The 12,511-nt window shown below is 47.2% G+C and overlaps 2 protein-coding genes across 2 annotated transcripts; both read right to left on the reverse strand.

The window, feature by feature from the left end:
- Nucleotides 1-768: 768 nt before the first annotated feature.
- On the reverse strand, nucleotides 769-1,662 carry LOC100832299 (dirigent protein 1). Its single transcript, XM_003561733.4, has one exon. It carries the CDS (start codon nucleotides 1,515-1,517, stop codon nucleotides 1,029-1,031), a length of 489 nt encoding a protein of 162 aa, XP_003561781.1. The 5' UTR covers nucleotides 1,518-1,662; the 3' UTR covers nucleotides 769-1,028.
- Nucleotides 1,663-7,649: 5,987 nt separating this feature from the next.
- Nucleotides 7,650-9,881, reverse strand: LOC100831886 (phosphate metabolism protein 8). The gene is made up of 8 exons (XM_003558191.3): nucleotides 9,711-9,881; nucleotides 9,413-9,495; nucleotides 9,219-9,284; nucleotides 8,987-9,122; nucleotides 8,812-8,899; nucleotides 8,454-8,723; nucleotides 8,255-8,320; nucleotides 7,650-8,159 (listed from the first exon to the last, which is right to left on the reverse strand). The coding sequence occupies exons 2-8, from the start codon at nucleotides 9,471-9,473 to the stop codon at nucleotides 8,004-8,006; spliced, it is 843 nt and encodes a 280-aa protein (XP_003558239.1). The 5' UTR covers nucleotides 9,474-9,495; nucleotides 9,711-9,881; the 3' UTR covers nucleotides 7,650-8,003.
- Nucleotides 9,882-12,511: the final 2,630 nt, after the last annotated feature.

Below are 12,511 nucleotides of genomic sequence, written 5' to 3' on the forward strand. Positions count from 1 at the left end.
CGACTACTACAAAGTGACATACTCCTATAGAATTGCCTTGCTTAATGTAAACATTCATGTAGTATATTGCTAGTCTTTTTTTATTCATGGTTATGAAACTTGTTTTGATTACTAGATTTTTTTGATGCATTTCTATGTCTATAGGTAATGTTGGCAATTCTTTGAGCATTTATGGATTGGTATTCATTTTCACTAGTTTATTTGCTCAGTAGTGACATGATTAGCATATAGAAATATTGCTTTCTTAGTGTGAATACATTGGTTTGTCATACACTATTCCAATATTATGTTGAAGTCATTCTAGTATTTAGTTGTTTGTTGTTGTTGTACAAGAACAACGCCAGAAGTAGGGGGGATTGATCGATCTGTGAGGGTTGAATCACTTGTGAGTCGTAGAGGGGTGTCGTACACTCAACAAGTTGACGTGGTGATGTTTTTTTAATAGACTTGGTCTTGCTCATAGATCGAGCGTAGTCCTATATGTGAGGAAAGTTGCCGACGACTATTTCTAGATCACGTCATTCGACTCCGGGCAAGATTTCCTAAATTACTTGGAGGCCCTCCCACTACCAATTACGCTTGTGTACGTTCTCTTCCGTGCGGTTGAGTAACTAAAACTAACTCGACATTTTCATCAGTCAATAATGGGAATGCGGATGCAAATGAATTTTATGCCTTGAATAAAATGGACTTTTGATGGCCGACAAACACAGAGCAAGCTCTTTGACCAGGAGTATCTCACAGAAACTTGTCACGTAGCGAATCATAGAAGGTGAATTGTGAAGAACAACCCTGATTTATTGTTCCATAGAAAATGGACAAACAAACGAGCCACAATTACCAGCTGCATTCACAAAATCCCACACACGTAGACAAACTTTCAGAATCACTCTCATACTCGCATATCACTATTCACTCCACAGGACACAACACGTGTGGAAGGGAATACAGGCGCCTACGTGTTCACGCACGCGCCTGACTTATTGCCCACGCCACTGACTCAGGCGAATGCATGCATATGGCCTGGCTCACGGGTTGACGTAGACGTCGAGCTCGAGCAGGTCAGGCCGGACGGTCTTCCACAGCACGTACCCGCGGGCCATCCGGAACTGGCCCGTGCCGCCGACCACCACGAGCTCCCTCACCGCCGCGCCCGTATCATCGCGCCCGAGCACCGTGACGGAGCTGCCCGCGTAGGGCCCCGACGTGAGCACCACGTTCATGGTCACCATGAGCTCCATGCTCTGCACGGACGCGCAGATGTACTGCCCCTGCGCCCGGCCCACCACGGTGGACGACGCCGTGCCTTCCGTCAGCACGTCGTCGATCACCACCGTGTTGCCGAACATGCCCCGCGGGCCGCGCACCACCTGCACCGCCGTGTCGCCCAGCACGTCGTGCATGTAGAAGTGCAGGTGCGCCGACGCCCCCGACACCGGCCGCGCCGGCGCCGCCAACAAGACCACGGCCGTGGCGGCCAGAGCGAACAGCGTGGAGAACGCCTTCCCGCAAGCCATGGCGAGAGAGAGGTATGTGACCCTTGCTTTGTTAGTATAAGCACTCCGCCTGCAGCTCAGTACTTATGCAGTGGGATTGCATTTTTTGTAGCATTGGGAGTCCATGCATATATGGACCACGCATGCATATATGTCCGGCCCTCCGTTCTTGATAATGGCCTTGAAGGTTGGAGTATGATTGATCAAGATCCAATTGCATTGTACTAAATGCATGTCGGGTCGTTTTGCATTTAGATCGACGCAGAGGGGGAAAGACTACCCAATATAGTAGCGCAGGCGTCCTTTTCTTAATGGACGGTCGGTTTATCTGTTGTGCACATTCCATTGTCGATCGGGTATGGACAAAACAGCAGTTCATGTGTCGATGCACATGCATGGGTCGCTGGCAGGAGATGCACAATGCAGGCTGAGCTGTGCCATCTGTCTATTGTCTCTTACAAATGCAAGATCGAGATCTACAAACAGCTATTTAAATCGTGTGGCAAATAATGTGAGGCCTCAATTAAGTTCCTGTCTGTTTTGTGCTGAACATACAGTCATATATATTTTTCCCACCAAATTTTTCATGTTTCACTACAAGAAAATTGGCTATCCCTAGACAGAGTGACCAAAACTATCAATCATAAAAAATCAAGATTTCTAGAATATACATCACCCACGGGTATTTTTATTACAACCTTATGTGATCGGATCGTGCTCCACACCAAGATAAACATGAACATTTTTCAAGATAATCAAATTTCAAATCAACTAATTTTATTTGAAGATGAACATTTTTCACAACCTACTTGCACAATTTTTTTTGTGTATCATTTTTGTTCAGTCATATTCCATATGAACATAGATACCCCCTCCGACCTACTCCGTATATTACTTATCTCAAATTTGTCCAAATATAAATGTATCTATGTTTAAAAAACGTCTAGATACATGTAATATTTTGACAAGTAACATGGTCGGAGGGAGTAGCAGATCTGTACTGTACACCCACGAGCTATCTTTGTCTACGCATGCGCATGTACATATTCTTTGAGATGTGTGCCCTTGGGCTAGGCAAGAACGAAATTCAGGTATCTTGTCCAAAGTACTCTAAAGGAGAACTTGATGGGTAGGCCGGGTGGGCCTTGGCTTACCCAGAATGTTAAAAAGGAAATTCAGGTACCAGGCCTTCATTTACGGCCCAAATTTTAGCCAAGAAATCCCAAATCCTAAAAATCCGCAACAGTGAATCGCAATCTAATGTTCTAGCATGTACCAGAGAACATTTTGTTCTCAAACACGCCGAGCGGTGTCTCATTTTCATTAAGAAAAAGGCGCAAGAAGCCCAAATACAAACCGGCAGCCCAAAGAGCAAGTGCTCAAAAAAGGAAGAAAGCAAAACAGAAAAGAAAACACAGAGAAAGAAAAACAAGGCCTTTACCAGAGAATATTCAATGTGGACGTGGGCTTGGCCTAACCTCCACCACCGAGCACGCCAACCTCGCCTGTGTATCTTCAACAATATTTGCAATAATCTGGCCGGGAACCACGTCCGAGTGGGCCATTTCCATCGTCAATGGCCCATCTGACAAGCGATCAACTGCAGCATAAAGCCCACCAAACATCATCTCGTATGTGCGTTGGGGGTTGTGAAGCTGTGATCACCCAAGAGCTGGGAAATGCCGAAGACCGGCAGCTGCATCTCTGCGGAGCCAAGAAGTCAAGAACCGAGTTCTGAAACAAAACTCGAAGCTGAGACAAACACCTCAGAGGCTCGGAGTTCATGCTAACTGGAGGAGTAAGCCTCTTCACTACTCCGTGCCATCTGAAGATACTAAGCAACTACTCCTATAACAGAGGAATCGCCATATGAATATGCACGCAACCGGTTCCTTAAGAAAGAAAGACTACTATCTCCACTGCTGACTCCAGAAAGGATAGCACATGGAAAACCAAGTCTATGATGGATGGAATCGTTCGGAACCTGGGAATTACTGTTAATACGCCCCCCACTTTCTGTTTAGGACAAAGGATCGAGATGATGGAGCCCCAAAGGAATCACAATGCTAAGGATGAACATGCATGGGAGACTTTGGTTGTGAACGTAGTGGAGGAATATCATTGTCGGTCTTATTTGCCACAATTTTCATCGCTAGAAATTAGAATACAGTACATTAGTTTCCGCTTTCTGCATGTAGTATAAATTATTTTTTGGATACTCTTCGGAATTATTCATAGTGGTGGCTATGCAGAGCACAGGACAAGAGCCATTTCAACAACTACATGAATGGCAACATCACTAGGAAAGGAACCTTTGGAAAAATGAAGTTCTCAGCATGATTACACAATGGGGTATGTGCCACTGTTGAGATATATATATATCCGACCAGAAACATTATTATTGGAGCCGACGATGATTACATGACACGACAGAGCAGAGATGGAGAATCCAGACGAAAACCAGTCACAAAATGTACAAAAACCTCTTTACTGAAAGCGAGAAATTAAGCGAGGACTCGATCGGTTGTGGACCAGCGAAAGAGGCCCTTGCCTTGGTCCCATGGGACAGCACATAGGCCACATACACCCCCTGCACACGTAGCACCAGTGTCTCGTCTCCATCAGAATTAATACCTGGATTCCTCTGTAAATAGTGATAATGATTATCGAGGAGTAAACGCACGCCACAAGTGCAGTTTCCTGGGAGATAAGTGCTGAGCTGGACTTGTTCTGATGTGGCTTCTCTAGTGCTACTAGCTTTGCTTGATCGTTCCAGCAATGGTTTCTTGTGCAGAGAACCTTAGCTGGGGGTCACTTCAGTTGTCTACTAGCTGCCTGCCTTCTAGTACTATAAACACTCTGCGTTGCCATCATCTTTTCCAAATCATTTGATGTCATGAAAATCCCATGGGAACTACTTGTGTTGCCATCATCCTCTCGAAATCCATTTCAGCCGAATTCATTGGTACATTCGAGGAAACAAAATACATGGCGCAGCACGTTCTGGTTGTTTATTCAGCGCAAGGGAGCAGTCGCTCGCTGCAAAAGTTCCAGGGCGACAAAGGATCCGGATTATTAGACAGGCATTGGTCTGTGGTACTTGTATAGTACAAAAGAAAAGAAGTAATGGCTGTTGATGAACTCACAGAGACTGTGTGGACGTGGGATGATAAAACGTCCAGATCGTCGAGCGGAAAGCTGGAATTTAGCTAGTGCAAGGATACACTGGACGGTGATCCGGGCCTCCATCTCCACAAAAAATATATGTGGTGTGATCGATACAAGATAGCACGGCTAGCTTTGCAATGCACATGTTATGTTAAAAATCAACTAGGTTCACCCATCTCTGCGTACGACATTTAGTAGCTTCCATATCTTAAAATACAACTAGCACTCGAGTTTACAGAAGCTGATGTTTCAGTACCATATGCGGTTTAATTAGTTAACACTTTACGCCCGCCCAACCGATGCAGCTATGGCCTAGGGCACTTTAATCGGCCCAAGGAGGAACAAAACACGGCCGATCGCAAAGGAAAACAAAGGCAAACGGAACCATGTTAAACAAGGAATTACTGATGAAAGGTCATGCCTGCCTCCTATTGCAAACGAGCTAGTAGTAAAAATGCGACGCCGACGCCTCGGACAGCGACGGGCGCATGCGGCCGTCGATCAGCTCCCGTCGCTGATTTGACGGGGAGAAGTCCAAAATCAAAAGGCAAGGAGCGACGAGAGAGCACTCTCCGCGGCCGTGCGTGCTAGGCCGGCGGCCGGCTTTGTTGCTTTGCTTCACAGATCTGTCAAGTAGTACGCCACTTGGTGCACCGCAAAAGTGAAGCTTCTTTTGCCATGATGAAGCCCACACCACTGACACTTACATGCATGCTCCCTGATTCCAACCCCACCGACAAAGTGACTGCAGATATGCTGTCAATCGCCGCCGGCTCGATCGGTTCCGACGACTGACGTGCCTCCTTTCTCTTTCGCTTTGTGATTTTGGCGCATCAGGACTTAATTACCTTAGTGCCGTCTTTGCCGTGCGCGGACAGCGGTTAATGCCATTCTAGTTTAACCTGTGGGCGGCTCCGTTAAATTATAGCCCAAAAGTTGCAATGGACACCTGTATATGTTGTAGTGGGTGCTACTGTTCTTGGATTGGACAGTTGAGGCTCTCACCGAGTCAAGCTCCCTGCTCCCGTACGTATCAACTTGAAAACTGAACGGCGGTGGTGAGATGGTGTAAAGCTTACGGCCGAGGAGGCCATAAACACATTTCTTTGACCCACAAACGAAGTAGAATGGGAAAATTTGATTTCTTGGTAACAAAGGGATCTCATCTCTTCTTCTTCTTCTTGAGACATGTATCGCTGTGGAAGGCCGAGTGCCTGACAGCTAGAAATGAGACAACAAGACGGAATGAAACATAAGAAGCACGGCCATGAAGCGGCGGTTCATCTTAGACGTTTCCTTTTTACCATTTTAGTGCTGATCTCGTGAGTGTGTGTCCAATCCAAATCCATGGTAGTAAAGCACCACGCACGCTTCTATCTCTCTCGAAGAAACGGTTCCGTTCCGTGCGTTCCTTTCCGTTGGTTACATGTCTGATAGCAGGCGTGATCAAATCGACCGTGTAACTTTTCATGCAGATATGCAGCTGTCATCACGAGCCTCCCTCGATCGCCACGGCTCAGAGGGCACCGTGGGTGTGGTTCCTTGTCTCCTTTCAATGCTCATTGTTTTAATACGAGCAGCGATCGGGCAACTAATAACTTAAGGACCCGACAGCAAGGTCGCATGAAATAAATCCAACTACGAGAGGTACATGAAGCGACTTTTGGTTATGTGAACTCCCATGACAAATTGTGCCAGGGCTACAATGGCAACGACGCTGATGATCGAGCGTGTCATGCTTCATGTGATTCACGCTGATGCTAGAAAACTAGTGGTGTTGACATCCATGACTGTGTGTTCCATGGTCATCATATGTTTAATTAGTGCTAGTCCCGGTGGTTAACGGAGGTACTGATGGCCCCCTTTGATCTTGTCATTTTCTCCTGATGTCACCGGCAACCAAGCGTTGTTTTCAAGCTTGTTTGATTACTAGCGCCAGGTCGCCGTTACTGATTGGGCGATGAACATATAAGATAAGCAGCAGTGGCTCCGGTAAGTATCACCGGAAAGGGGCCTTTGATGCCGTGACATTTCTGTAGCCTTTGTCTCCCTGCGCAACTTGCACGATGAATTGCCTCTTTTAAGCTCCCGGTCCTAAACTTTAACGACTAGATGACACAAAAGGTCTCGTCAATCATGTGTCATTTGCTGATTAAGTAGTACGGGCGCTCTTGTCTGATTCCTCGCGTCAGAAAGACAGAAAGTAGGATCTAGTCCCTTTGGGCTCTTCTCTCCGTGCCTTCGAGATGGTTTTTTTTTATACATCCTCACATCTTCAACACGTCGGTTAAATTAACTGATGCCCTGGAAGCATCTGGTAATTTCGGTCATACTGATCCTTCTTCTTCTAGCTTGCAAGTTTGGTCCGCGTATAATTAAAACGAAATTGACTTGCACAATAGTAGTAATATATATATTAGTACCTGAAATCAGGAAATTTCGTCGCAATCCATGCTTTAAAAGCCGGTAATTGCTTCCTTGTGTCACATCCAGTTTGTAGTCTAGTTTCCAAAGTCTGTGAATGACTTAACAGACGATGACTTGGAGGCTTTCACATGCTTCACGCAGGGTCCCTTCCTTTTTCTTTATGTGTGTACATGGATGCTTTGCAAGTCCAAGTAGCAGAAGCTTGCAAGCCAAAGGCACGCAAATAGCCAAATCGGTAGCAGTGGCTTTTGGCGTATCACGACTGGTGCTACTACTACCATCCACGCGGAATATCTCTCCAATCTTTTGGACTTTGGCTCAACGGTCCCCGGGAGTCTGACGCATCGAGAGACAGTAGAAATGAAAGCAAAATTCCGAACCAATTTAGCACTTCCTCCGTCCAACAAAAGATGTCTCAAGTTTGCTAAAATTTGAATGTATTTAGACATGACTTAGTGTATAGATTGCATTCAAATTTAATCAAAATTGAGACATCTTTTATTGGACGGAGGAAATATATGTTTTTGGAAGAGGAGACCTGTTCATCCGGACAAGTCCTTTATTATTGCTTCAGCTATATAAATACGCACATATAATTCAGATACAGGTAACCCGGTTTTATTATTATTATTGCTCCTAGTTGAAATTTACAAGCAAAGATCTGATCGGTACATATATAGATACTAAGTAGAACGGTAGGACCAGCCCAGTTTGATGTACAATGCTGCGTTCGCTTTCCTGACTTGCTTAACTCCCCCCCTCCTCTTGTTGGAAATTCTTGTCCCGGCCAATGCTGAATTTCCACGTGAAGATCACCAGTTCCGGCAGGAAGGCTATCTGGGGATGGCGAATTTGATCGGGTCGTGTGTTTTGGGGTCATATCTCAGACCGACGGCGCACCGGGAGATCAGCCTACGCGGTCACCGCGGTCTCGATCGCGACGCGGTCGGAGTAGAGCACGTCCTCTGTCTTCTCGGCCTCCTCCCACAGCTCTGGCAGCGCCTCCCTGATGTTGTGGATGCTCTCCAGCGCGTGATCTGCGCCCTTCACCCGGTGCGACGTGCCAACCTGCAGAGTATTCAGCATGTGCACAGCGTCAGTCCTTGGTCGCAGCGATGCCAAATTGCTTCGAATATTCAGAGGGTTTGTCAGTAGTGACTTACCAGCACTGTGTGGAGACCAATTCGCTTCCCGGCCTGGATGTTGCGCACGCTGTCGTCGAAGAAAATCTGCAGAAAGCAAGCAACTTTTCGTCAGTACTCAGTACACGGTCGAGTACAAATTGGAATGCTATAGTACAAGTAAACGGTGAATGTTGTTGTAGCTTCTGGCATCAGGCATCAGGCTGTCAGGAGGACATACCGCCTTATAAGGGTTGACGTTGGCGATCCTGAGTGCCGCCTCCATGGCGTCGACGTTGGGCTTGCACAGGACGGGCGTCCTGGGCAGCTCGTCGGTGCTGCCGGAGCCGGCGAAATGGCCGGCGATGTCGAAGATCTCCAGGGCCTGGTCGCCCGGCAACAGGCACGGCGGGTTCAGGGTCTCGAAGCAGATGATCCCCTCGAAGCAGTCCTCCAAGCCCAGCCTCTTGAGGGCTCTCACGGCATGGACCATGTCGCCGTTGGTGAATATCTGAAACGCATGCGTCAACAACTCATTAGCCATTTAGCTAGCTGATCAGAGGCACCATGTATCTTATTTTTCAGTATAAGGAACGTACGAGCTTGCGGATGCGCATGTTCTTGAGAATGTGCTTGAGAACAGGGTCGGGCTTGATGTTGTCGTACGGCAGTCTTCCATGGACAAAACTGTCAGGACAAAGAAGACGTTACAGCAGAGTACTCCACAGAGAATTGCCATTGGGAAAAGTGGGTTTAAGGTGCTCATGTATGTACCTGTGGTACTCATCGTAATCGAAGTTGTAGCCAATTGCCCTGAGGCCAGCCATCGTTGTGCCGTAGTTCTTGTACAGCAGATTCCCTAGGTTTTCAATCTTGCTCTCTTCAATACCCAGCTTCTCAACCATGTAATCTACAGAGGTAAATCATGCATTAAGTTTAACAAATTCGCACGATAGAAATTGACAGGGGCACTGGAGCCGTACAAGATTAAGGACGGCTTAGTTACCTTCAATGTTGGTCTTGACATGAGATGAAATCCCCGAGCTCATCGGGTACAGAGTGTCGTCGAGGTCTGTGTTTTTCCGCAGCAGAGAAACATGGTCAGAGCCTTTGCATTCCATAAAAAAAGAAACTAGAGTGGCAAAAGCAAGAAGAAGAGATAAATAAAGAGTGACATTTTGCAGAGAACAAGTAGCTTACCAAAGAGCAGGCAGTCGAACTTGGGCTCCTGGACCATGAGGCAGCGCTCTTCGTACTCCATGATTCAGACTGTGATGAAGTAACTGCACAGAGAATAAACGATCAGCAGGTCCTTTGATTGCTTTCTCCCGGAAATTTTAACCATGTTCCAGTTTCCATCAATTACATCATCATTTTCCTATCTAGACTATCAGATAAAACCCACATCTTTCCCCCCATTATTAACGGCACGCGGTTCATCAGAGCTCAAAACCGAGCCACATTTGCCACGAATCCACGGCCAAGAACACGAGCATACCTCGGGTGCTCGCGAACTGCAATGCAACAGCACAGTGGCAAAGCCGAGGAGCCAAAGACAGAGGTCTCGATCTTTCTTCAAGAGTTTCTCGAGAGGCAACAGCGAGAGAGAGAGAGAGATATACAGAGAGAGTGCGAGGCAGAGGGGGAGGAAAAGAGGAAGGGATGGAGGGGGTTTAAATAGGGAGTGGGAAGCCAAGGGTGTCCCCGATCGGGATTAGCAGTCGTGGTTAGCAGCGGAGTTGGCCTTAATTTGTTAATTCGTCAAGCGCGGGGGGCTCCGCGGTTGTTAATAGCCTCCAAGGGCAGTGCCCACCAGCTGTCGCTCCATGATTGGCCCGATCAAACCACTGGGGAAGCGATTTTTGTTCTCTTCTTCTCCGAATTGCCCCTCGATTGGGCTGAGAAATTTTGACCTGGGCATAATAGACTTGGAGAAGGGGGAGAGGGAAAGTGTATTAGCGGTTTCTTAGAAGAAGAAAAGAACCGGGCAAGAGAAAAAGTGTGTGTGTGTTTGTTGCACGATAACCACGCGGATACACGTGATTCATTATCTTACGAGGCAATGAATTAACAGAGGCGACCATGGCACTGCTTTGCTTGTGACGTGTGTCCTGAGGCAAATAATGTGACCTCAAATCTGTTCCACTGAAAACGGGGAGCAGCAACAGTGTTGTGATTCGAAAGATCCAAGGAACACAACGATTGTGATCCAGATAAAAGGCCCCAAATTGATGCGAAACGTTAGTGACTCATTAAGTCAAAAAATTCTCCAGAGGATCAAAAATTGTAACCGGGGCAATAGCAACAACAGAGAGGTAGGTTATACATACTGATGGATGGTCAGTACTACAGTATTAAATACTGTTGGAATATCCGACGGGATAATCTTTAGATCTGGAGGATATATGGGGTTCTTAAAAATCTGGAATGGTTGGATCAGAGGGCAAAAGGGGTTCATGTGGTTGTGTAGGCGCAACAAACTTGGGCCTCTTCTCTTTGAACAACAGATTTTGTCCTCTCCAACTTGGCTTCTGCTTCGAGACAGTTCGTTTTCTCTTGCTTCCCTTGACACGACTTCCGGGTCGAAAACGCCTGATCCAACGTCGCGACGCAAAATCGTCAAAACAGAATTTTTATTTTCCCCTGTCACACACGCTTTTTCTTCACGATTCGCCGTTCCGGTAAAAATGCAGGAAGAAAAACGTTTCCGTCGGGAAGCCACCGAGATCATGCCAGACTGTTCGATGGCCACCGGGAAGGAGAGATTAGAATAGCTGCTGCTCGTATAGTCGTATAGCGAGTAATAAGCAGCAGCAGCAGCAGCAGGCAGGAAGGTAAAAGAGAAGTTTGGGACAGGTTGCGACTGGCGCGAATCATTTGCGAGGCCAATAATTGGGCGCAAATCATTTGATAATACTTGCGCGGGGCCACGGGGCTGGCTCTCCCCGGGGCACAAGGCCGACGCGTCAACACTCCCATCACACGCCTCCAAGCCGGACCCCCCGATTTTTTTTAAGAACGGAAGGAGAATCAAACGAAAACCCCGGTAAAATCGTGTTCTACTGCTCCGTAGAACAAACAAATGGTGTGCAACAGCTGCCTAGACTGACAGCACGGCGGCGGCACGGGAGCCGGTGACCGCTGGCTGCGCGAGCGAGCGAGCGGAAAGGGTCCGCGGGGGAGTTGACATCAAACAAACCGCGACAGCAGTGGCACGTAGTACGTGTGCGCGTTATGGCGTGCCGCGTTGGGGCTGCCTTTGGTTGGTCCCCCGGGCGGCCTGTGCCACTCGCCCCTGCCGCGCATGCTGACTTGTTTCTTTGAGTTTTTTTCAACGTGTGATCGCGCGGCGTCCACGGCTTCGTGTTGGGATCGGGGTCGGGGTGGGTTTTGCGTTGCATGTGCTGCCTCGGCCTGATCGTACCGTACGTACCGTTGTTGTTGCTGCCGCTCTTGTCTCAAAAGGCTGGCCGTGTTCGTTCATGTGCTATAGCTCCTGGAAAATATCTCCGACGACACGACAGATGAGGCCGCCGGGAGCTTCCTACGGACCATTATTTGCGGGTATGGCGCGTGGTGTCTGTCTATCTCTTGCTCTCTCTCTGTCTCGTAATTCTTGCCGTGGTTTTAGTTGAAAAAACCCAGTCTTTTCTAAATATTAGCTGGCGAGGCCGATGTTAGCTATCCAGTTCTATTTTGAGTCGAATTAAAATCTATCTACATCTGCTGTAAATAGCTTTATTAAACAATCGTGATATATTTTGTCATGACATACTAATTTCCATATCATAAATATTATTACGTTTTTCTACAAATTTGGTTAAACTTTAAAAAATATATCTTGCAACTTGCTACTCCGTAGATCATCTTATTTTGAAAACGAAAACACACTAGTTCTAAACAAGAATAAACTGGTCACTACCACTCAATGGCCGCCTGGCCGGAGGAGGGACAACGCATACCTGAGGTCGTTGCCGCCGGAAGTAGCAGCGGCAGCAGAACACAAGGCGGCAGCGCGAGGAACCTAGGCGGCGTAGGTGGCTTGGTAAAAGGAAAAACAAACAACGGATGTGGCTTGGGGCAAGAGAGAGACGGGGAATTTATTCCTCGTATTTTGCCTCCCCAATTCTGTATAGGGATCGGATCGTTTTTTTTAGCCCGGAATTCATGCGAAGGCCCAAACCAAAAGATCTTCCGAAACAGTGTTTTATTTCATGTTCGGAACACTCTTTTGGATACGAATATGACAAACTTGTACTAGTCGTTCCCTCAAAAGAGAAAAAACTTGTACTAGTCGGG

This window comes from Brachypodium distachyon, chromosome 1 (genome assembly GCF_000005505.3).
Source record: "Brachypodium distachyon strain Bd21 chromosome 1, Brachypodium_distachyon_v3.0, whole genome shotgun sequence".
Classification (NCBI taxonomy): domain Eukaryota; kingdom Viridiplantae; phylum Streptophyta; class Magnoliopsida; order Poales; family Poaceae; genus Brachypodium; species Brachypodium distachyon.